Source organism: Salarias fasciatus, chromosome 17 (assembly GCF_902148845.1).
Source record: "Salarias fasciatus chromosome 17, fSalaFa1.1, whole genome shotgun sequence".
NCBI lineage: Eukaryota > Metazoa > Chordata > Actinopteri > Blenniiformes > Blenniidae > Salarias > Salarias fasciatus.
The window spans coordinates 9,127,755-9,153,644 of NC_043761.1; the positions used below are offsets into that span (position 1 = coordinate 9,127,755).

The following is a 25,890-nucleotide window of genomic DNA, read 5'->3' on the forward strand; positions in this document are numbered from 1 at the left end:
TTCTGGATAGGTTAAGATATCTAGACAAGTGAATAACCATAACAAAACAGAGATAGTAAACCTTACACCCATGGGGAGTTATTACAGTGCCCCCAGGAACCCCTTCCTCAGTATGACCCTCCAATCTCCAACAACATTCACATATTTGGAAACATGCCTTTACGCATATATTTATTAATGGAAAATCTAAAAAAATTTATTATTAAAGGACAACCATTCAGAAGTGCCTTTTGAACTGTAAACAAGTATAAAAACAATGAAGTCCCGCTGCAGTACTGAGATAACGAACATTCTACTTACACTGGCTGTGGCCTGTTGCAGTACTCCACCACACCGCCGGGTGGCGGTAGAGCACCGCGCAAACACACTACTGCTCCCCGAACGGGGCTAAACCAGGAACTGAAGTAGCTCTGTGCTGAGGAGGAAAATGGATCAAACAACGACTGAAATCCCTCCAAAAATATTTACTTGCCAGCTGTGTGGTTTAAGTAGCCCTTTTGTTTACTACGGCCAGAAACCGCCCAACACCAGAGCTATTGTGTAAGTGAAACTGCTCATTCGACAGCTCTGGGAGCTAAAAGCTAACGCCGTTAGCCGCTGTATGGCTGATCGCACTGTGAGGCTGGCGTGTAAAAAAATAACCAAATACAAAGTCTACGGTACATTTACACCCGCGCCCTGTCTGAGTCATCGGTCGTGCAGTGTTTATAACCCCGTGTCTGGTTCCTGTAGGTTGCTTGAGGAGTGTTTTGTGACCAAAGACCCCTTCAGCCCGGAGAAGGAGAAGTTCCTGGTTCTGGGATCGACGTGCAGTCTGTGCAGCCTGTGTGTCTGTGTCGCATCGGTAAGGCTCCTCAACACCGGCCGTGCGAAATACTACAAAAATGTGATCGTGTAATCCAACTTAACACACGCAGTTGGAGCTTAGATGCAACAAGTGTTGGTCTGTTTCTGTGAGACAAATCAGCCTCGAGGCTGTGTGATGTGACGCTCTCATTTAAAAGCTGCACTTTTTGACCCAGCGAAGGCATCTGTGATTTTCATCTTTTCCCTCTGACGACCCTGCCATCACGTGGCTTGTGTGCTGAGTGAGCGTCCTGACTGTGAAGCTATCAGAATCAATTAATCCAGTTCCCACAAATGGACAGTGAGAAGAAGGGGGGAAAAAAGTCTTTGAATAAGCCTGGTAATGAATGTGACTTGTCCCACCAGGTGCTTCTGTGAAACTGGGGCACCGATGTTAACCTCTGCTGGGTCTTCTTTCAGGACTGCAGTCTCTTCTACACCAAGAGGTTCTGCATGCGGTGTGTGAACAAGCACTTGGACCAGTTCCCTCATCAGATTCAGGCTGAGCTTGCGAAGAAGAAGCAGCAGAGCTCCAAGGCCGCTGTCTCGTGACACAAGAGGTCCAGAAACACAAAGTACCTTCAACGTGTCTTGAAAACGTTCTCGAGAAACACTGAACAAAACTACCGAAGCAAAACATCAGTCACGACTGAGGTTATTGTAATTTTTGGGGGGAATTGGCATCACCCTCCATGGCATCGCCAGTTCCTGCTTGAGGCTGGCGAATCGGACTGCAATGCCGCTGAGGAGTATTTATTTATGTGACCTTTGTTCCAACGAAGTACTGGAAAAGTTTCATATTTTTTATAATTCACTCACTTCATTGCATTTTTTTGTCTCACCAGTGTTCATTATTTAGTTAAAGATGTACAGAGATAAAATTTGCACAAATATGTAATTATTTTTATACTGCTATTTTTTCTTATGTTTATATGGGAAAGCATGAAGAAGCTCTGATTTTATTTTTTATTTTTTTTTTTTTTTACATTTTTTAAAACTCTTTTCTCACATACAGTCCAAACACAGTGACCACAAATGTTAATTTATTTTAACCAACAGAGGAACACTTGAAAGCAGGACAGATGAGCGATCATAAACAGACACAGTGACAAACTACAGAAAAAGGCAAGAGAAAAAAAAAAATGTATCCACGTTTGTTTCCTGTATCCTGGTTAAATTAAAAACGACACGCATCTGTAATACATAGGTTAGATCCACTATGAAGACAGACCTTTCTTACTCAGACGCTCACGTATATCATCCATGTATGAAATAAAAAGCATAAAACATGTTGAGAAACTCTTTATTGTATGGTTTAGGCAAGGAATTACGAAGAAAGAAGAAGTAAAGCTTCTCAGACGAGACCAGAGCGTTCATGAAGGATCACCCAGTGTTCTGCCACACTGGTTACAAGATCAGAGGCGTGGTGGATTTTGTGCAAGTTGGATTTACTGAAGTGGTCTCTGTACACCACTTGTGGCTCGATTAGATTAAGTAAAGCACATGAACATAAAGCTTCTTCGCCCGTCTGCCTCCAAACCCTCCTTGTTTAGACTCATCTAACAGATTGTGTGATCACTCAATAAATCTCTCCCCCAGACTGGTAAAGTTTGTTTTAGTGATTGGCTCATACCTCTCGTTTACAATCAGCAGATGTTCTCCGGTTACGGTTTCGCTGGCAGGATGTACCAAACCACCTGTTTTTTTGCAGAAATATTAGTAAAAACAATAATAAAGCGATTTCATCTTCAGGTTCGTGTTTATTTTGATGGATTAAAATTCTCAGGCTGCCTTAATCTTTCAAACCGTGATGAAAACTCCTCCCCTGAAAGCATTGGTTGTGACCTTAACAAAATGTTCTTTTGCCTCATTTCTCTCTTGCCCGCCTAATGAGTGCGATCCAGATCTGCTCTCCCTCCATGGATCACGCTGTACCGAGCTGGGCGCAGTCCGCAGCAGCATAAACACATTATGGATTAAGTGCGAGCCCGGCGATAACATCGATTACAGCAGATGGCCTCGCTGCATTTATCAGGAGATGTTTGAATCTTTTCAGGGGTTAATTGAAACAGCATGGCCTCAAAGGAAGGCCCAGTGGGTTTTTTTTTTTTTCCCACTGGCAAACGCAGCAGAGGAATGCAGATGACACTGGCTGTGGAGTTGAAGTTGGGACATTGTGAACTCCTGCGTATAAGTAGCGCCTACTGCTGCTATTTTTCATTCAGTCACTCGAGGATTTCTGAACAGCTCTGGGGCGCTCGCAGAATAAATTCAATAAGGTTTGGCATTAACATCAGATTTCTTTTATTTTTTTTCTCAGTTGCAGAATGAGAACCCCCTCAGGAGGTGGATTCTTGTGCATTTGGAAGCTGCACCTCTCCTCGCCGCCTCGGCGTTTAAATTCCAAGCACACATCAGCAATTACAACCAGCGGAGCACACAGGCCACCCCTGTGGCAGCGGTGGCAAAGTGTGACGGCGATAGGCGGCGTGCCAGCCGCGGGGGGAAGGCCTCTGACTGATGTCACCGGAGGCCGGTCTGACATCAGGGTGCACTCTCCAAGAAAAAAAAAGCTGCAGCAGCAGCTCTGTCCTTCAGTGACCTTGAGACGGTCTCGGGTGTGTCTGACAGCAGATCAGATCACACAGACAATCCGATGATTGATTCATGTGATGCTGATACTGAGCCTGCAGGGAGGCCACAGATTCCCCCCCCCCCCCCCCCCCCCCCCCTGCTGTTTGCTAATCACGTGTCTCTAAATATTTGACTTGCTTTACTATCTCCTGCATCTGACAGTGCTGTGAGCAAACAGGTGCAGCTGCGTGACATGGAAGTTCAGCCCGTTTTTTTGCGTAAAAGTCGCCTGTCAGTGTCAAAGCAGCGCTCTTTAACTGCAGTGCCCCCCTCCCTCCTCCTCCTCCTCCTCCTCCGTTCCTTCAATCAAATAATTAGGTCATATTCATGCACGGTGTTATTCCAGCCCGGCTCTGTTGTTGTTACCCCTGTTCAACTTTAAGAGCGCTCTGTGGGCGGTCCCAGCGCGCAGACCAATGAATCGCCTCCTCTGTTTAAATAGTCCTTCATGTCAACTTTTCTTCACTCATACGCCATGTTGGCTGTTGTTACTTGACGTGTTTTCATCTGCCTTACTACGGACTTGACAGGAGTGGCTCTCTTATTAAACACCCCCACCCCCTCTTCTCGCTTCTTTGGAGACGCGTTATTCCCTTTAATTTTTTGCGCTTTTTTCTGTTTTTTTTTTTTTTTTCCTTTTTCCTTTTGCTCCATGCGGACTATGCATGCATCATTCCCGTGGCTTTGCATCTGAAAGGATTACAACTTGGACATAGTTTTTTTTTTTTTTTTTTTTTTTTAAAGGGTCCTGGTTCGTGTTCGTGCATCGCGCTTCGCTGTCATATGTGCAACAAAATGTCAGATGTTCGCCTCTCCAACGCGAGCCCGACCCTGGAGCGGGTGGATGCGCGTCAGGCGGACAGCTTCAGACCGTCGGTGCGCAGAAACCTTTTCGGTACACCTGACCCGGAGGAGATACGGAGGTACGCGGCCGCGACGCTGCAGGAGGACGTGCGGGGCTTTCGGGAGACGTACAACTTCGACCCGGTGGAGGAGAGACCGCTCAGTCCGCGGAATTACGAGTGGGAGGAGGACCGCGACCCGCCGGAGTTTTACCTCAGACCGCCTCACGGGAGCCAGCGGGACGCCGCCGGGGAGGAGGGGGATCGCCGGGAGGGCAGACGAGCCTCGAGGAAGAGGCGATCGGAGGGTTCAGGTGAGGCTGGAAGCCGGGGGTGTCACCTCGGGGTGTTCCTCTCTCTCTCTCTCTCTCTCTCTCTCTCTCTCTCTCTCTCTCTCTCTCTCTCTCCGTCTCTCCGAACGGGAGCTGCGCATCCGCGCCGCCGCCGGGACGGACGGAGGGAAACAGATGTGTCCCGAGTTCAACCGCAGCCTGACTTCCCTCTATCATCACTCCGTCTCTGCTGCCTGTTGATGGAAATCACCACTTGAAAGCTCGATTCAGATTTTGAGGCTTTCTTTCTGCGCTATCAGTCGTGAAACACCTCAAAAACAACAACAACAACAACAAAATACAGTTTGGCAGGTGGACGCGTAAAGAAAAGAAAAGAAACATGAGGAAGATTTTCTTTTTTGTTCTGCGCTGTTTATTGACTTGTTTGCTTTCCCCGCCAGGCTCCTGCTCCGGGGACTGTCAGAGCAAAGTGTTGCACACTGACGAAGACGACGATGAAGAAGGGCCGGACGGTGCAGGAAGTGCGGCTGCGGAGCGGAGCCCCGGCAGGCCGGCGCGCAGCGCGGAGGAGGCGCACTGAAAAAACACCGCGCCAGGTCAGAGAAGCCTCACCTCAGCAACACACACACACACACACACTCAGCTGCCTCTCTGCACACACACACACACACACACACATACGATCAGCTCTGCAGAGTTCCAGCATTTTAGCACTGAGTTGTTCACCTTTTCTGAAGGATGCCATGAATATTAAGCAACTGCTTTGTTTCCTCTTTATGTCCCACAGAGCAGAGACCTGCTGCTGGTGGAATACTGTAGCCTTTTTCTCATCATCTGACAGAGTGGAGAGACTTTTTGTTTTTTGTTTTTTTGTTTGTTTTCCTTTCCAAGCAGCCTTTTCTGACAGAAAAGGGGAAGAAGAAGAGGAGGAGGAGGAGGAGGAGGAGGAGAGGCTGTTGAAGCACTGAATATGTACACTATCAAGTTTTGGCACTCACAATAATTAAATTGCCTCAAAAGCAGCAGACAATGTAGCAGTGTGCAAATGGATTTTTGCTCAAAACAATTTTTTTTTTGTCCTTTTTATTATCTACTACCTATGTTTCAAAATGTAGCACATACGAAAGCATATTATGCTTTTCATACCTGTTGTTTTTAAATGTGTTTATGATAAGTGTGTGAATCTGACTCGGGAAGTTGCAGTGCAATTTCCAACAGAGAAATGTTATTTTGTTATAGTGGTCATTTGTATCATTATTCAGGTAATTGATATACTTTTTTTTTTTCTTTTTTAAATGCAGATTTCAAAAGTCAGGGTTTATGTGAAAGCAAAAATGTCTTCACTTTTTCTGTGGCTTTATTCTCCCAGTGTTATGTTATATCCTGGTTTTTGAAGGCCCAGATGGCCACACTGTAAGTCGAAGGTCCATCTAACTGGGAATAGCCATGATAGGTAAAGTTTACATGCATTTAATGTGTCCCTGTTTCCCATCTTCATGTTTGTTTCATGTTTTTTTTCCCTTTTTTTTTGTGGGAGGGGGGGGGGGGGGGTTTGCCAAAGTTGTGCCTTTTTTTTTTTTTTTTTTTTTTTCATTTTCTGGAGGGTGAGGGGTCAGGTTTGGGAGGGGAGGGTGGCTAAAAAAAAAACCTGCTGAGCAATATCCAACCAAATTTTTATTATTTTTTTTTTTAATAACAGTATTTGCTAATTATCCTAAGAGTTTGTTTTTGAATTAGGCGAGATCATATTGTGAGTGGCCTCCAGGTCACATGTCCCGCCCTCTCGTGTGGTCGAGTGGTGGTCCAGGTTAACATAGATCAAATATGTTCAACTCACTGGACCTGTTGTTTTTTTTTTATGCAAATATGTGAATCAAAGAGTTGCCTTTGTGGTGTGGATTTCATGTGGAACATGTAATTGCACTATTGTTCGTTTTTTTTTTTTTTTTTTCGTGAGGGCAGAGAAACAAAGTGACACCGCCTCACTTTGAAGTGTACCTGTGTGCATCTTTTTTTTTTCCTTTCTTTTTGAAAAACACTGAAAACATACTAACTTATTTATGTTGAGCGTCTTCGTGTGCGTGTGCGCGCGTATGTGTGTGTGTAATGTGCGTGCGTGTGTACAGCTTCCCAAAATTTTTTTTTTTTTGTGCATTTCTTTTTTTTGTAAATATATATTTTCATTATTATTTCTAAGATAAATCAATAAATTTGCAAAACTGAGCCTAATAATTGATGTTTACCTTGTGTGTATTTTTTTTTTTTTATTATTATTATTTTTCAAACTGCATTCAATATTTGGAAAAGTAAAGCTGGTGTAACAAATGGTGTTTGCTCCTTGCTTTGATTGCCAACTGCTCCACCCTGAACAAACACTGGCTTTACATTGAGCATGATCCGCCCTTTTAATCCTGCACAGTCATGACACGTCAGAATATAGCATTGAGTTTTCGGGATACTTTTCAGTGCACAGCTGCTTTCTGTGTTAGTTTTTACAACCACTGTGCACCGTACGATTCTGCTTTTGAGCGAGATTCAATCAGATGGAAGCAGAGAAGGTGCAGCCGTGCTGCAAACCCCCCCCCCACACCGAGTGCCGACGCAGCACCAGAGTGCAGGCTGTGACTGTGCTGAATGCTTTCAGGCCAGCTCTGCTTCTGAAGTTGAAAACAACAAGGGTATGTCCTGAGGAAAAAGGGGGGGGGGGGGGGTGGGTGGAGGCGGGGAGAAGAACCGGAGACGGGCACGCGCCTCCTCCAATCAGAGCGGAGAGCAGAAAAGCAGGCCACTTAGGAGGCAGCCAGTCAGAGGGCGGTGGGAGGGCGCCCGGGACAGTACAGGCTGTTCTTTTCATGAGACACACACCACCCAATTAGTTTCATTGGCTGACTCTTTCCTGTTGATACCAGTGTGTAGGAGTCAGATGCAGAGTGAGAGAGGCGCAGAGTTATTCCCGTAGCGGCTGCAAGTGTGTTGGAGTCATTTCCACTGAGATCATGTCGTCTTTTCAAAACTTATCTGATGGAATTGTAACAATTCTTTTTAGACAACATGTACTTGTTGCTTTTGAGCACAAAATGTCAAATACCAGAACCGTAGTAAAAGGGGGACTATATTTAGAGGCAACAGTCATGCAAAAACATTGCAGAGAATTTTTTTATTTTTTTCCCTTTTCATCACTTCCCATTTGAGGATGTTTATTTCCTGTTACAGCTTGTATATGAGTCTTAATTCGTCTGGAAATGTTTTAGTGAGTCAAAATTTAATTAAAAGCTTTCTATCTTTGCTTTGATCTTGACGTTAAGCTGCATGTTGATGTGTTTATGAGCGTTTATAGGACCATTTAAGGTCATATTTACAGCGAGGGCTCTCTGTGTTTGTGTATTTCCGTGTTTTTACAGGAGCTGAAAAGAGACAGAAAGAAAACTTGTCGCATTATATTGGGCATATAGTTACTCTGACATGTTTACTCGGGTGTTTAACTGAAATTTGAATATTTACTACACTTTTTTTTTTTTCCAGCTGAATTTCTTCTCTAAAATGTAAAGGAAGTACAACTATTGCAAGGAAAAGACACATCCCTGCCTCCACGGTCTGAAAGCCACAGGTTTGGCCTGATCCGCGTTGAGTGCGGCATGATGCAAATATGATATCACCGCTTTCAAAGATTTGAGAGCGCTGTGCTGGGCACGACCTCAAAACCCCGGTCAATAGAGGGTGTGGTTGCCCTGTGTGTGTATGTGTGTGTGTATGCGTGTGTGTGTTCCTGCACACACGAGTCTGCTACCCCGGCCTGACCTCTTTCATCACTGCGCTGAGCTGCAGAGAAAGAGACACCCACATGCACACGCACCGCCGTCACGGCTTTGTTGACGTACGCTAAACTGTACTTTTCAAGATACGCGAGCGGCGTAATCAGTCCTCTTTGCACGCCGGTTCAAATCTGAGCATATCCTGGACTTGCAACCCCCCCCCACCCCGCCCCCTGAGTCAGGAAAACACTTCCATATTCCCGGCGTTAAATTAGCAGGCCCCTAATTACCGCTGCAGATAACGAGAGGAGAAATGGGTCATAAAAAGCTGACGTCTTGGAGCTGACGCTGTAAAGAAGATATTCAAAGTATGAGCTCATACATTGGCAAAGTCCAGAGGGAGGTGTGTGTGTGTGTGTGTGTGTGTGTGTGAGAGAGAGATTTTCTATTAACCAATGTCTTATTTTATTCAGGAAATACAACTTCCACATGTGTTTCAGGTTATTAATTTGTCAGATTTCTTTCCCCAAACTTCATTAAAATCTTTTACAAGGGCTGAGCTGTTTTACATTTCCCCCTCCGCTCTGCCTCCTGGTCATGCGCTCTTGGCGGCGGCGCAAGCGGGAGAGATAAAGCGGAGATAGCTAACGCGGGAAGAAGGAAGAGACGGGGAAGACAGAGGTGGAAGGAGAAGGAGAGAGGCGGTGGAGGAGAGAGTTAAAGCGAGAGGAAAAGGGGAAGGCCGGCTCGCTGGCTGCGTCTCGCTGCAGCCCGGCCAAATCACATCTAGTGCAGGATGTAAACAAACTAATCTGCCAATGTGGAGTCTTTACACATTTGGGTTTTGCTCTGGGCTGTGTGACTCATGCAGCCCGGCTCCGTGACCTCAGCCGCTGCCCGGCCCGCTCCGGTGCTGGAGTGTTTAGTTGGTCTTGCAGCAGGGGTCACTCAGACTATGCAGGCCTGCTGCGCTGCCTCCTAACACACACAAATACTTACTCTTCAGTAAAGTGAATGCAGACGACCGTGCGCGTTGAGAACAAATCAAACATTTGCGTTTTTTTTTGTTGTTTTTTTTTTTGTGCAGAACGTCAGAATTCACTTTATCAGCACAAAATGTTTTAGCCTTCTCGGTTTCATTGCACTATATACAGAGCGCGCCAAACAAAACCAAAGCTGTTTTTAATATAAAAGTCAGTCAAAAATAATTGCGACCGTTATCTGATTTCATGCTGCATGAGTAGTTTTCCACACTGCCGGACACAGTGGGTGAGGAGCTGGAGGTGCTGTGGATATAAATACTAATTTGACTGAGTGATTGCAGTCAGCATTAATTTTTAACCACAAGCATGAATTGTCATATTCTTATATCTCCTTTTTTCCGGAGGTGTGGACTGCACAAGCTGTTTTAGACCTCAAGGCCAGCCGCCAGAGACATCGTCATGGCTCAATCATGCAGTTTTGAGTTCTCTCATCTGACCCTGAGGGTTCAGTGACGCGTGCCCGAAACAGGAAGAGCAGAAGAGCAACGCAGTCGAAATGAGGCAATAATCAACTTTTGAAGTGACTCGTGCTGCGGCTGACGACCCGAGGCCGTGTCTTCCTAACAGTGTGAGCAGCTCGGGATTGCATGCGGCGCTCAGGAGGCTGTATGTGTGTTTCCATATGTTCGGGGCAAGATCAACCTGAGTGCTGCGCACTCTGAAAATCAGACTCAGAATGCAGTAGTGAGGGAGAATTTCCCTTTAATCACTGCAGGTTCATATAATTGCATGTGTGTATGCAAACATTGCATGCAACCGTGCACTTAGCGTAATCTGAGCGTGCACGTGACCGGCTGGCTCCAGTGCATGCCGCTGACTTTTTGACCTGTGTAAGAAATATCTGGGTAGTGATGCAGATCGGTAGCTTGTTACTGAGGTATTGTGGTTGAGTAGATTTCGTAGAAACGTCCTCCCTCTGCGACACGTTGCGAAAAAGTAAATAACGCAGACAAGAAAACAGGCGGAGATAATATCTGAACGGTCGACCTCAAAGCGGCGTTTGGCTTCTTTCTTAGCGATGAGTAATGTTTGACCGGTGGACAGACGTGTGACAACAGGAAGTATCGGCGCTCACAGGTCAGGCTGAGGTCAAAACCGACTCTTCTAATGTGTCTGATTGGTGCTATGACTGGGCGAGTTGGGGTCACGACCCGTTGGGAGAGGGGGGATGTTGTCGGCTCAGTGGCTACACGACGGCTGCGGGGAGATCGTTTAATTCTGCTTCAGGTCAGAGACAGAGATTAAGGGGAGCGCTCGGAGAGAGGTGACATGTGGAGAGCATGCATGTCTCATTTTACCAAAATCATTCAGCTCCAGGCGTTTAGGTCGGAGTCATTACTGCAGCTTTAGAGTCGGAGTTTCAAACTACACGTGCTTCATATTACTCCCTGTTTTCCAAAGCATGCCATTAGCTTTTAAATTGATTAGTGAATGTTTCTGTTAGCTTTTCCGTTTAGAAAGGTCACTTGAGACACCATTAAGTCTTTCAGTTACATCCGTCACTTGGTAATGTCTCCATGAGCAGAGTTATCTGTGAGGCGTTAGAGTTTAAAACTCAGTGAATTCAATTATAATTTAATAGACAAAGAGTCTTTATGAACATTTAAGTGGGTTTCAGTGTCTTGTGTAAAGAAAAGATTGAGATCACCTGTGTGCTGATCACAGAGCTCGGCCTGATTGGTCAGCCTTTGTGGAGTAAAAACCAGAGAAGGAAGTAGAGCAGATGAAAGGTGTTGGGCATGGAAGAGACTGGACCACAAGGATAAACCCTTTTCCGCAGGAGAGCGAGCGAAACGCGGAGTCTGAACAAAGGCCTTTTTCCACAATGCCAACCAGGAGATGGGAGCAGATGAACCAGTCGATGAGGAACCTGACGTGAACGCCGTGAGTATGACGGACGCTCACCTTGCTGATTATAGGTTTGTGAAAGAAATGAGAGACTTTATGTGTCATTGTAGGAATACAGATGAAGTATACTACACGCATACATGCTGGCATGGACGTTTATTTGCAGAGTCTTTTGAAGCTGTTAAAATAGTGGCTTTATTTTAAAACAAGGTCCTGGATAAAATTCAGAAATATAAGCCTATTATATAGGTATGGGGGATTTCCCACAGTGTTGAAAGTCGCTTCAAGGTAGTAAATTTTATCGTGACTCAAATAAATTTCGTGAAACTCGCGGTGGTGTGACAGGAAAGTCAGCGCACGAGGATATTTATCAGGATTTATGTTTAAGGGGGCTTGAAAAACACTGTGGAAATCTGTGGAGTAGAAATATTCAGTCTGTCAGGATCAAACCAAAAACCTGACGTCACTCTTCGAGGAGCCAAGCTACTTGAGGCAATCTGAACACTCCTTGCTTGCAAAATTGTGAAAAGTAATCGTAATCACATGATGCCACGAGCACCGGGAGTGTATCGACCATGCTTCATTAATAACTGCGATAGCCTGCTTTGGATAAAGTGTTCGTCTGTAACGAGAAGCATGTGCGGCCTTTTCTGCGCTGAATGATCCTCCTCACAAGTAACTTTCTCCAGTTGCACACAAATTCAGACCTCGCCGCCGTCCTCCGCAGGGCCAGATCCCGCAGCCGTGACCTCAGACGTAACCTTTACCGCAATCAGTTTTCCCTGGAACACGCTGCTGCGGCTGGATGAAAGCTGCAGATGCTGCAGTTTTCATAATCGCCTGAGCCCGCCGCGCGTTGGCGAGTGTTGAGCACAGCGTACCAGCCGTGAAGTTCAGCATGTGACTGTCGCCATAACCTCGTGGAGAGGTGATAATAGAGGCGGGATATTAGAGCGTCTGTGCCGAGAGTCACGGCTGCGTGGCGAAGGAGAGACGCTGTGGCTACCCCGTCATCTGAGCGTCTATTTTCACCTCCCAGCCTGTTTACTCATCTCACTCCTACACGCCAGTGAAAGCTGAAAAAGGTCCTCGGGTGACCCCCCCCTCCCTTGCTTTCTTTCTTTTTCCTTTTTGTCGACGCACAAATGCAAGTTTGTTTTTCAACGAGGGCAACACAGGTGAAAGGCGGCTGACCTTTTCGAGAGAATACAACCTCGCCCCGAGGCTGACACCCATGTGATCAGACGCCAGATAGGAAGTCATGACCTCAGGAGACTGACACATCTAATGAATCCCTTGAGAAAGGAGGAAGTGAGCAGAAGGGAAACTCATTCTGCCTCTTCTCTGCACCTTCAGTCGAGGTGCTTCTCTCTTCCTCCTATTATTTTAACAGTCGAACGATGCTTTTCTGCAGCTCATTCTAGAAGAATGCGGTTGACAGGGCAACGTTTTGATTTGAATTAAACTGCGACTAACAAAGGCTCCCAGGCCGGAGTGACATCGGATTATTTCCCGCTTGATACGCAGCTCACGATGACCCAGCAAGATCTACTGCCACTTAACTCAGTTAAAGATAAAGGAAGTCTAATGGGATGTCTTGAGCCCAAATACACTGTCCCAGAAGACTCAATGATAACCCCCATTCATTTTTAATAAATGCACACATGCACTGAGCCTGTAACTGCACTGCAGCTTGTTAATCAGTAAATCTGCAGTGTCTGTGCTGCAATTGAGCGTAATGTGGAGTATCTTTATCTGAACACAGGCACGTCCACAAGATTATATTAGAGCCATGACAACAAGCCTCATCCACAACAAAATAGAAATGATAAGGTGATTGACACAATGAATAGGCATATCTGAGAAGTTTCCCCATTCTCACACACACACACACACACACACACACACACACATACAGGCCACATTCAGGCCTGGGAGCTGCCCAGTCCAGCCACAACCACAGTCAGGAGTTCAGTTTAATGCAAGGCGAGCGCATCCTTCTCGCTGCCACTGGCCGCATTTATCCTGGCTGCCTCCATTTACCCAGAGAAATGATTTACAGATGTTTTAAAACCCCACATCTGCAGCATCAGCTCCACGCTGCTGATTTGCGTAAGCGTGCCGCTGCGAGAGAAGTCGAGCGTTCGTTGTTGCAGGGAAGGTTTGGGAGTGGAAAATGCCGCCGATTCACTTGAATCTGAAGCGACCACAGCAGAAGGTGCCTGATGGGAGGCAGAGGTGTGTTTTTCTAAAGCTTTGCATCGTATGATGTGAGCAGGTTTGCCTAAAAAAACGCTTTTCGAGGAATTGTATTTGAGCATTGCATCTAGACAGTTGTTGGACAAATGAGGTGATGCTTATTTTTATTCAAAATTTGGTTGGTTTGAGAGGAAATGATAAAAAAAGACGAGCATGTTGTGTTTTTTTTCTTGGGACATCAGACACCTTCAGCCTGCATCGATCCGATGAAAAGAGGGCAAGGCAACTTGCACCCACGCCACGCCTGCAGTGGTGCACCATGTTTGTGTGTGTGTGTGTGTGTGCGCGCGCGCGTGGGGATATGTGTGTACACGTGTGACAGATACAGAGGAGGAAGCCGAGAACAGAAAACAAGTCTGTCTCTGGTGAAACCACAAACCAAATGTCACATCCAGTCGAACGCAGTTAAAAGAAAATCGCTGAGTACTTGTGTCACAGCAATGGCTTTTAATTTCAACAAAAGAAAAATCCACATTTCGAGTCCGACCTGAGATACCCCTTTACAAACCAACATGCTTAACACCACCTGTCCGTCTCTTCTCTGGACATCTGTTCACTATAAATGCGCACACACACGCGCACACACACACACACACACGCGATGGCAAATTAACTCGCACCGAAATCAGCAAAACACACCTGCGCGTACCTGGGCTGAGTCCAAAGCCATGGTCCCTTTTTATGATTGGTGATGATGCATTTAGCTTCCGATAAGCCGTAATGGGGCTGTATAGGTGGATGATTAACTGATTAAGCTGCAGGGTCATCATGTAAATAAAAATGCTTTAAGTGCACTGGGACAAAGTGCAGCGCGCAATACCCAACCGACAGCCTGGAAGGAAAACTGTAGTCTGTGGTGGTTTTGTCAAGGTGCCATGTTCACAGTTCAAACTATAAATGGCAGGAAATATCAGCTCTTTGTCTCAGAGGAACATTTTTTTTGCATGACACTTGTCGCACTCTGCTAATGTCCTTGAGCTCTTGATTCATTTCTTGCAATGGTTACTTGTCCTGAATTTTATTACACATCTGCTTATCTCTCTGCCTTCAGCAGCCGAGTTTAGTCTCCTTCTGCAGAAGTGAGATTGTTCCAGTGGCTTTTATTTGCTGTGACTGATCCTCATGCAGTAAATAATTTTGGTCCTCATAGTCCCTTTTTAAGTGATTTCGGAGTCAACTTTCTAATTCCTTTTTTTTTTTACTAAGCGATTATTTGAAATTGCGGTTTCCGCAGATTCAACATGCTTTTGCATTGTCCCCTCTCAGCACTTGCTTTAATATTGCTGTTTTTCTTTATTTTTCCCTTGTGAGCTCTAATCTAACGGAGGAGAGTCTCTTTCTCTCTGACTGTAAAACCAGCAAGAGATGAACCTCCTTATGGTCACAGGACGCTGATGTTTTAATTATATGGATTTCTGGATGGGATGTGTGTTCACGGGCCTACATAAGCATGTCTAAACACTGGTGTGGTTTTACAGCCTTTTAAATGTAATTTCCTCATCCCGCTGTTTCATAAACGGAGCAGGTTTTATCTGTCTTCAGTGTGCCCAAGGTTTACGCCGCCGCGCCGGTGACGGTCATAGCTGCAGATGTTACGTTTTTTTTTTTGTTTCAATATCATTAATGCAATATCTCCAGGAGGCCTTGGGGGATTGTTTATTTCAAATTTAGCAAGAAATGTTGATGTGCACTCAAGGGTGAAGTGATTAGATATTAGGTGAAAAGTCTCTGGCTTCAGATTTGAGATGCGAGCTGACTTGTTTTCCCGCCCCGAAACTGGATCTGAAATTACTTTTCATGTGGACACTTCAGCATTTACCTCCGTGGTGAATTGAGTCCAAGAAATGCCCGTCCTTAATAGAAGGGTTCGTGCATCAGGTCAAGTCGCACCGCAATTACTAACCAAAAAAAAAAAAAAACCAAGCACGTTTGACTCTCATTCAGGGTTAACAGTACGGGATGTGCTTTCAAACATACAGTACATATAGTATGGGTCTTATTCTACATACATGCATACCTGAAAATGATGCACAGTTGATAAATGAAGCATGGGGAAAACAGACAAACGGCAAGTTGCTAGTTGGAGACACTGCGTAGCTTAAAGTGAGGACTAAGTTTGTATTTGCACTGGAGGCTCATCTGGTGTTTACATGCATTAGAGGTTGGTTGACAAGCTTGAGGGTTGGAGCAGAATGTGACTGGTGGCTGTTGTTAATTTTCCAACCTGTCTGTCACACAGTCCATTTCTGCAACTGAGCGCATTCTGAGCTTCCTCTACGGCTCCAAAGAGGCCCATAAAACGGGCCATAATTGTTATGTAGATGAGCGATGGGGTTATGTCCCCGGGTGTATAAATATATCTTTATATGAGGGCTTGTAGGTAATGAACAGTCATTATGATAGGGGCCGTCTTAGATTGCTCGCTGAGTCACATCCCCAAGGCTCCCTGCTGCAGCATAAACACACACACACACACACACACACACTCAGAATGCGGGCTGCTTTTTTTTTTTCTCTCTCGAGCCTGCAAAACAGGGAACAGAAGGAGCGAAGAGAGAGCAGAGCGTGAGGACACTGAAATAAACGGAGAAATCCTGCCACCCAACTGCAGGAATGTCTTGGCCTTCACATCTTCTGCCATCATCAGCACAGAGCGGGAGGGAGGACTGGTGCGTTTGGCAGCGACACCCACTAAATCAAACACAAGAGCTCCAGCGACTGGAAACCACTGCGAGGAAACCATGAATTTGATTTTTTGACGTTATCTGCGGCAGCGCTCCCTATCTTGTCTTGCACTGCTGGGGTTCTGCGAGCGCCGGGCCGTAATCTCGCATTCGAACACTTTTCCGGCATTATCACGGTAAACCAGCAGGGCAGACGTGAACACTGGTTGGAGCCAATGAGGCATCAAGCAAACTGAGAAAAATTCAGCTTCGGAAGCGGAGTTGTTCCAAAAATGGAAAAAAAAAAAAAAAAAAAAGCTTTTCCTAAATTTGTCATTTCTTAGACAAATTAAAATGAGAAACTAGGCTTTGCGTGCAAAACCACAGCTGTACCATTTGCAGCAGTCGCAGCCTGTATATTAAGACTATCATCTTTAAAAGAAAAAAAGCATGAAGAAACCTGTCACTCAACCAAAAGCCTGAGAGTTGTGTAGGCGCATCTCGTTCGCAGCGTGGCGAGGAGTGGCTCGTCCTCCCACACTTTCAAAACCTCTGCTTTTAAGAACAGAACGAGCCCACCACAGACCGACAGAGGGAAGGTAGTTTATGACATTTCAGAAACTTCTGAAGGCCAGAACGGCGCTCTGAGCCAAAGAGAAGATTGAATGATACACGGACATTAAAAGCGTGCCTTAAACAAAACTTCAGATGAAAGCCAATGTTTGTATAATTTAATAGAGGATGTTGGTGACTGTTGGACAAGACAATGATATAAAGTGTTGTTTATTAGCTTGCAGTGTTTCCTGTGTTCTCAAGTGACACAAACCCCAATGATGCATGTCTAAAGACGCAATGTTTCAGATTGAAGTCATTTTGTGGAGCAGCAGAGATATTTAAAGCTGACCAACAAGCCCGTCACCTTTACTCTCCTAAAAACCACCTGCAGTAATGGTGTCGAAACTCCAAGGAAATGCCCTCATTGTCTTTAAATAATCCCAATAAAGAACACTTTGTCCACCTGCGATGCTGTAAAACATATGCTTAGTTGCACACTGGTCATTTTGTTGATGTGCTTCCCTTCGTTTAAGTCATGTGGACGAGCTATAAAGCGCTCGGAGGATCAAGTTCACTTGAGGATATCTGGCTCCACTGGGCAAATTTTATCAGTTCCAACTGAAGGCGACCTATATCGTCTGCATAAAGCGGTGTAAATGATTGACAGACGAGCAGTGTCTGTCAAATGAAACATGGGACTCTGACGTGCAGCATCCATGATGAAAGGAGGCACTGGGAGAGTGCTTCAAGAGGAACGGTATGTTACTTTCGCCACCATTTTCTGTAACTTCAGTAAACCCAAAGAAGGTCATTCCTGCCGGTCCAGAAGAAGGAAGGAGTGGTTTTATCACCTACCCACCTCCGGCTGGGGCCGCTGGTCAACTTCAAAGTGTCACAAGGTCACTGGTCAAACTGTTTGTCTTCCTCTTTTACAAAAGAGCAGTCAGTGGACCATGTAGAAGGAAAGAGGAGGAGATCTTATGTGGGCGATGTATGCTTTGCTAAAGAGGAAAGTCAACTTTAACTGGATGGCTTATATCATTTTTTTTCACCTTGTTCTGGCTCCGTGTTCCAAAACCACAACTGCTCTGCGATGCTCCTGAACGTAATCCAGTTCACGGCAATATTTCGTGGATGTGTAGTTATAGTAAAGTCAAAGAAAACAGGGTTGGGAAATGATACTGCGAGAGTGGTGAGAGTTAACCAGACGGCCAAGTTCAGATGCTCAGAAGCTCCAGATCTGTGGGGAACTGCGGCAGACTGGTTCCCTCTTTTGGTTTGTCACTACAAGCAGCCTTGACATATTTTATATACACAGTTATTTTAGCTTCTGCTACTTCGATTGATCTATAAATTCGCCACAAGCATTGCCCCCTCAAACCTCGTGCTCTGTGTTTGTAATATACCAATTGTGGTTTATATTCAGTCCGTTCCAGCTTTGGACGCTCAGTTGATAAAAGGTCAATAGATTCATTCATTCAGGGTCAAACCAGGGAAATGGAAAACAACAGATGGAACCCACCGTGCACAGAACAAACGCTGAATAAAGATGGAAATTAGCCTCAAATGCACCACTTTATATTGAGGGAGGAACGAACCAGAGATGAGCAGTAAATTTCACACGGAATCAATATTTTAACAATTAAAACAAGAAAAGCTACATGTCAGTAAAATGTCCACACAAAAACACGTCATCCGTCTTTCAATCAGTCGTAGAAGGCTCTAAAACTGATTTACCACATGTTGATGGCTGGAAGACGAAGTGAAACTCGTGTTTGACTGATGAGCTTCAGATAACGTCTCAACCTCAAAACTGACACCCGAAAACTTTTCTGAAGCTGCAGCCTGCACCGAGCCGTAAGTCATCCCCCCCTGGTAGGAAATCGCGGAGAGAGAGAGCGAGCGTCGGGCCTCGGATTCATTCCTTGTCAAAACAGGACATACTACAGCAGCCATTAAATTGAAAGGAATGTTGGGAGCGCGTCTCGTAATTTCTCCCCCTGTCTCTTTTGGCCCCCGTGTCTCTCGTTTGCTTTTGGAAAACGCCAAATGAAAGACAGGCTCGGGTTCGCGTGCTCCGGGTCTCGCTGCCGCTGAACCTCGAGGGCGAACGGCGTGCATGCGCGTGCGAGTGCGAGTGCAGGGAATATTTGGTGATGATGAGGGGCATATGGAGGGACGAAGAGCATATTTCACAGGCCGGAGGATCAAAGCCTGGTGACATAGTTGTTTTCCTTCGCTGGCTTTGTGTGTCTTCCTACCTTTCCTTGGGTTTTTCTTTCTTTCTTTTTTTTTTTTTTTGAGCCACTAATAAAGTACACTAATCTAATTAGGACCTGCTTAAAGAGACAGAGTGGAGCCTCATGTGGAGAGAGGAGTAGAAAATGAGCTTTTTCTCTTGTTTTTTTTGGACTGTGGTTTGGAAAATCTCCAGCTCCTCGGGTGCAGCAGGGAACTTTTTTCTTTTTTTTTCTTTTTTTTTTAATACCATCAATGCTTCACTTCTCACCTCTTGTCTTTTGCCGTTTCGGGCTCACTTCTCAGAGGACGAGATTTTATCTCCCACAGCTGCCTGAAGGCCGGAGATCACTCCAGGTCTCCAGAAAGAGCGCCGCAGAAGTCATTTCAGGTGATCGCATGGCAAAAAACGTTGGATGCGAGGTTGGGAAGGGTGAAAGACAACAACTAATTACACTCCGAAACAGAAATTAAAACCTATTAATGAAGACGGCGGTGTCTGAAGTCTTGAGCCATATCGAGAAGTTTTCATATAATGAGAGGCATGCAAGGTGTTTGATTTCCTTGCTTACTTATGTTTACTTCTCCTCCCAGATCATAGAAACTCTTCTCTTTTCATGAAGGTTTTCTGTATCAACAGGTCACGATTGGCTTTGAGACGGTCGTAGACTCCGGTGATCGCGCAGCCTGGAGTCGATCATGGCGACACGTGTCGTCTCCGGCCTGTGCAGCGCCGGCTGTGTTCTGTTTGGGCTGCAGTGCAACGCCGCGCGTGACTTTACTGTGACAAGGGTGCGGCCGCGCACGGCTTCACCACATGTACAATAAATCCGCTCTCCAAGAGACGGTTAAATCACATAAACAATTACTTCTGCTGCTTTTTATGGTCAAAAGTCAACTTTTTTTCCCCCTCAATTAATACTTATTCCTTAAATAATCACACTTTTTTTTTTTTTATAGTAGAGAATATTGATCCAGTGTTGTGTAACTGTGTGTGTTCACCCAGGAAGGCAGCTCTTGAGTTAACGAAGTCTATTGTTTAGTAATTTACAACAAGACCGTAAATTCATACCCACATGCAGAGCGGCGCAGAAGCTACACGCACAAGCCACTGATGAGACGGAAAAGTGTCGATAACATTAAAACAAAGACCTCAAAACACTGATGAAAGAGACATCTCACACTGCGCCTTGCAAAAATAAATTAATAATGAAAAAAAACCGACTTTTTTTTCTACCAGCGCTGTCAGAGAAACCGGTCCAACCAGCAGCTCGACAGGAGCCAAACTATTTCCCTCCAAAACGGCGGGGCGGAGACACAGGTGCGGGGCTGCTGGCGCGCTGCCCGCTCTGTGCGCTGAGCAGGCCGGGGACATTTCCCAAACAGACAGAGGCGCTGTACTTTTCCGACCAGACTGTGGAGCCCGTCCGGGAGGCCGAGCTGCTGCTGCAGTCTGTGCCGGTGTTTTTCCCCACATTCCTCGCCGAGACCTAGATTCAGAACTTTCATTATCCTGACGTGATGAGATCCACATCTAACAAATGTGTGTAGTTGAATTGTTTATAGGCGTGTGTGTGTGTGTGTGTGTGTACCTTTATGTGGAGGTGTGTGTAGGCGATGCGTGTGACGATACTGTAACTCCAAATAGGCGCGCCCGCCGTGTGACTCAGGTGAAACATTTACTGCGTTATCCATAAATCTGTCAGGCGGGGAGCGATTACGTTTGCATTATAGGCAGTAAACACCTCTCCTCGCCGGGCTAATCCGGGAACACGTCGCACGAACGATTTAGTTTATTGATTTAGTTGATCTGCAATGAGTCCACACCCTGATAACAGCATATCATGGGAAGAAATTGATACACAAAACATAATCTTCTGTTGATTTATATGGATAGAAACTCTCCTCTCACGGTGGGGAATATTTCTGCGTTTACCCTGTGATGGACTCATGGAAATTCAGATTAACTCTGATCAGAGGATGGATGGATTGATTTGACTGCTTCCCTCCATCAGCACAACACTAATGAAGATGTTTTTTTTTAACAATCAGTCTTGTATCTCTCAGTATTAATTAAAAAAAAAAAAAAAAAGTAGCATATTCAACCGAAGAGAGAAAATAAACTACGTGTAATGTGAAAGGAATGTTCGCCCACATAAAAACCAGATTTATTGTCCTTCGACTGATTGTTTTAGTTCCCTGCTCTTGTCTCTGTGGGTCAACATCGCGGACCGTTCAGCCAGGAACGGGTCAGAAGAAAACAACACTGAACAAAGAAAATCTGTTTGGATTGGTTGGGAACGAGACGCATGAGTGTAAATTGTTGTTAAACTGATGTTTTCAACTGGCTGTGTAAATAGACAAGCGTCAGATAGATAATGCAGTACCTTCACCCCAATTCATTCTTTTAGGGTCTGTAAACAAATATCTGCGAGGCAAGAGTTACGGATCTTATATGTTGTTTTTGAATTTAGTACACTTGTAATCTGAGTAGTCATCACATATGAGAAAGTTTTACGTAAATACCAGAATCAAATGTGAAAGAATTTCCTATATCTAGCTGAGATTGGTCTGCAAAACTTCCAATGCGTGGCCAATAAAGCCTTTTCTCTGGTGTTGTCTGTTCAGAATGTTGCAGTGTTTTGTTGGCAGACGACTCCGTCTTTCCCTATTTTGACAGCATGTGATGCACGGCGTAGATCTGTCAAATGACAAAGCATGTGCAGTGTTTTGTGCAAACGCGTACTTCTGCTTTAATATGTTGGTTTGAAAAAATCTGCATGGATCCTTTTTCTCTTTCAAAACATCCATAGACAACGCAGAAGTGGATTTTGCACCGCATGTTGCGAATGCATGGTTATTTACTATAAGAGCGTTAGCTTGATTGTTCCTGGCTCGCCATAAAAAAAAACTCCTCCTCCTCCTCCTCCTCCTCCTCCTCCTCCTCCTCCTCCTCCTCCATGTGCACGAGAGCAGGCCACTGTGATACACGGTTCCTGATAAGATTACTCCCCGGCACTCTCTCCGTCTGTCCTCCCTCGCTTTTTCTTCCATTCCCGGGCCTGTACCTCACCTACAACTGCCTCCGCCCCCCCCCCACGCATGCACACCACCCACCCCTGTGCTCCAGCCCTCTCTCCACCTGTCCTGCCTTGTCATCATATCTCGCAATACTTCGCTTTATCTCTTTGTTTCTGCTCTTGCTCTCTCGTCACACCTCCTTTATCTGGGCCCCGTCTGGTTCATACGGGGTTAATGCGTCATCGTGAACCGACTGGCCCCATGTGAGGAACGGACGGAACAAAGAAATCCAGTGTAGAATGATGGCGTCTCTCCGTATTTAACATAACCTCGCCAAGACTGTAATAGAAAACAACTGGAGGGTCTTTTACCTCAACGCGACCTGGAATCAGAAGGCACTTTCCCAATAAAAAAAAAAGAGAAACGTATTCACCTATATGTTGACACCTCGAATGAATTTCGAAAATTGACCTTGTAATCTTAGCGTTGTAATATTTCTCTACTTCAACACGCCTCGGGTCTTTTTTTGGGCAGCATGAGGAAACCTCAGTGTTGGAAAACTTCTAAAATAAGACCAAGGAAGGGGGGGGGGGGGAGAGAAAAAAGGAAAGAGAAGTTTGTCTTTCTTCATGTTTGTTGACGTGTTTTCGGGTCGCCATGGAAACGCCGGGTGTTGGTGTTTGTAGCCGCACGTGTCCGGAGGAGAACACTGTAAAGGCCGTTGGTAAACAGAGAAAGAAAGGAAGAGGCGAAGGAAATTCGCTGTGTGGATAAACATTATGAAGCAAGAGTTCGCTGTCCGGCGATTTCATTTTAGAAATTTATAAAAGTTGCGAACTCCAGAATGAAGGCTGGTCAAATACACAACGAGAAATCTGAAGTTAAGACCTGACGCTGATAAGGATTGTGCCCGATCAAAACGAGCCAGAAGAATGTACAGCATCTTCATGATCAGAGGGTCGTCACACTCTTTGCACACACATCTTTGCCAATTTGTCAAAGTAAGTGACTAAAAGTGTGTGAATGGGGGGCAGGGATTCAAACTCCAGCGTAACTTGAAGCGCTCCTGACTCTGGAGCAAGTCGGCCGACAAATTTATCCCTCATTAATGATAATAATACCCTGTTTGGGCTATTTTCAGCCAGCGGCGGTTGCCATCAGATACATTTTTAGCCTGTTTTAATGCTCTGTGCTTTTTTTTCCAGCTCTTCGTTTCTGAGGGAAAATAGACGCTGGTGGAGAGACCTCAGACCGCAGCATGGAACTACGTCAGGCCCATTAAAACGCCAGAAGTTCGCTAAGTATAGGGAGCACTCCTCAGGTCGCATGCTGTGTGTGTTTGTTGAGTGTAGAGAAGGCCCAGAAGATTGCATCTGATGAACCAGTCTTCATTTTAGGCTTCATCCGCTGGCATGCATTCTACAATAGTGCCTGAAATGCATTAAAATTCACTGTAATGACAGTTTCTACACCAAACTTTTTGGACAAGATGTCAGGAGCAGGAACCGACTCAGTCACTGTACGAATTATATTAATGAAAAGTAGATAAGTGACAACTTAATGAAAAAAAGAGGTTTTCCGGTGCATCTTAAGTCCAGCCCGACTGCGCTCGTCTCTCATGGGTTGTTTGTAGCTAGATAAGGTCAAGCCACATCAAAACCAAAATTCACACACACACACACACACACACACACACCTCAGCTTCACTTGCAGCTTCACTGCAGAGAGACTGAAAGGAAAAGTAACGCCGCCACGTGACGCCTGCATTGAGACAGACAACAAACTGTGGCCTGGACTGTTTTCTGTGCCAGAGCAGTCAGCTGATGCATCACGCCCTCTGACAGGCTTCTGGGCGGGTCACACGTTCTGAAAAAAAAAAAACAAAAAAAAAAACAAGCTGTTGTGAACAGGTCTCGCTGGGCCGTCCTACTCGACCGGTTCGGTTTTTCACTCGTGCCGTTTGTTTTATGATCACTTCAACTCGTAATACCGGAGTTCAAAACTCTGAAACCCATCCTGCTGCGGCGGTTGAATCGACTCGTTTCATCAGCCGAAGGAGCTCAGCAGCTGGTGTACCGTAGTGTGTGTGTACGGCACTCATAAACATTGTGAAAGAATGGTCAAAGATCAGAGGTGGATTCTTCGGCGCACTGCCGAAAATAGAACTAAGCAGCTTTTAAAGAGGATCCCTGATTATGTATTGAAAAGGTGCTGCCAAAGCACTCTACGCTACAGTCATCAAGGAATTCCCCTGACATGATTACTGAATTAGTGTTGGATTTTTTTTTTTTTCAATGGTACGGGGCGGTGACAATATTAAAACTATTATGAGTGTAAATCTCTAAGGGAGGAGGGCGGGTCCTGAGCACAAGGCGAAATTACTACAGACCAGCAGTCACATGCAAGGAGAAGGCACGGATATCGTAGCATAACGTGCAAAAGTAGTTTAGGGGAATTTTACTGTCCTTCAGAGGCAGAGATGAGCAAATCTGATCACGAAGCAGCAAAAACGATCACCTAATGCATTTACGATGAAAATGATTACAGTTGATTTAAAGTGGCAATTTGTGCAGTTGTTCTGGTTTAGAAGCAGGTCAAGGGGTTTAACTAGAAGGTAAAGTTTTTTTAAAAAAATTGTCGCATTCCAGGCATAACTGCTTGAGCTGGCTTCCAGAAAGGTGCGACTGTTACTCTCTTATTTCTTTTAAAGCCCTGCCCTTCTGTCAGCTGTTGCAATAGACACTCCTCAGTCCACACCTCCGGTGTGCGTCAGTTTCTCTTCTGAAGAATGACTCCAACAGCCTCCAAACGTACAAGATACGAGTTGCAGTTTTCCTGCAAATTTCACAGTTGAAGTCATTATTTCAGCGTCGGCGAGATTCTCCTCCAGTTATAAGCGCAAGAGATCACCCTGCAGTGGTGGGTTTTATTTAGTTTTACAAGCAAATGTCACAATAAATTACAGCCAAAAATGTTTTTGTCTGCTGTAATTTGTAAGTTTACGCTGATTTACAGCACAAGCAGGTGTGAGGACGACAAGCTTCGGTGGTAACGACGGTTTAAATGCAATTAGGGTGTGAAAATGAGTTATTTGCATAAGCCGCTGCCACAATACTGAGCTGCATTGTACTGCGTGGTGCGGTTTAAAGAGCTGCAGGTCGGTCCAGTCGCTCCAGATCGGGCAGTACGATAAAAGCATGTCGGCAGCGTGTTGAGCATTATTATCATAATTACTACTGTGAATTTATGACAGTTGGAACTGAAATGGGCGCTGCCCCGACACCACTTTCGTAAACGTCTTGTGACGAGTACAGTAGAGACTCTGTGACTAAATCGGTAGTTCATCACCGAAAACTGCTCACAAGTCCGATAGATTAAGCTTACATATACCATAGTTTAAAAAAAAAATGGTCGAAAGGAGTTAAATTAAGTAGTTTTATTAACCACATACATCGTTTGTGATTTAGGTCTTGTATGAAAACCATGGAGTTGATCGATTTCCTGTCTTTTCAGCGGACAAGTGATTAATTTCTGAAATCTGTTTATTAGTCATTTCAACATTTATTGTTTAAATTTTATTCATTCATTTGATCCATTTGCCCCTCCAAGCACCATTTAGTTGGAAATATCAAACAATCACTCCCACCGAGGGGCAATTTAGAGATTTTGGACTGTGGGAGGAAACTGGAGCGCCTGGAAGAAAACCGTACTCCCACAGGGAGAACATGCAATCTCCAAACCGGAGAGAGCTCTAACCGCTGCGCCACCATGCAGCCTTAGCTCATAGTGAGACGACAAATATGAAGCGTATGATCCGAGGCCAAAGTAACTTCAACGCGAAGAATGTCAAGTATCATCCTGGACTCCGACGGCTGTAATTGCAACATGACCCGGGG

The 25,890-nt window shown here is 45.2% G+C and overlaps 2 protein-coding genes across 2 annotated transcripts; both read left to right on the forward strand.

Annotated features, from left to right (window-relative positions):
- Nucleotides 1–305: 305 nt before the first annotated feature.
- On the forward strand, nucleotides 306–2,893 carry LOC115404456 (cysteine-rich DPF motif domain-containing protein 1-like). The gene is made up of 3 exons (XM_030113795.1): nucleotides 306–540; nucleotides 733–844; nucleotides 1,267–2,893. The coding sequence occupies exons 1-3, from the start codon at nucleotides 428–430 to the stop codon at nucleotides 1,396–1,398; spliced, it is 357 nt and encodes a 118-aa protein (XP_029969655.1). The 5' UTR covers nucleotides 306–427; the 3' UTR covers nucleotides 1,399–2,893.
- An 891-nt stretch (nucleotides 2,894–3,784) lies between these two features.
- LOC115404451 (cyclin-dependent kinase inhibitor 1B-like) lies at nucleotides 3,785–5,907 on the forward strand. The gene is made up of 3 exons (XM_030113790.1): nucleotides 3,785–4,636; nucleotides 5,056–5,211; nucleotides 5,403–5,907. Exons 1-2 carry the CDS (start codon nucleotides 4,264–4,266, stop codon nucleotides 5,193–5,195), a joined length of 513 nt encoding a protein of 170 aa, XP_029969650.1. The 5' UTR covers nucleotides 3,785–4,263; the 3' UTR covers nucleotides 5,196–5,211; nucleotides 5,403–5,907.
- The last annotated feature ends 19,983 nt before the right edge of the window (nucleotides 5,908–25,890 follow it).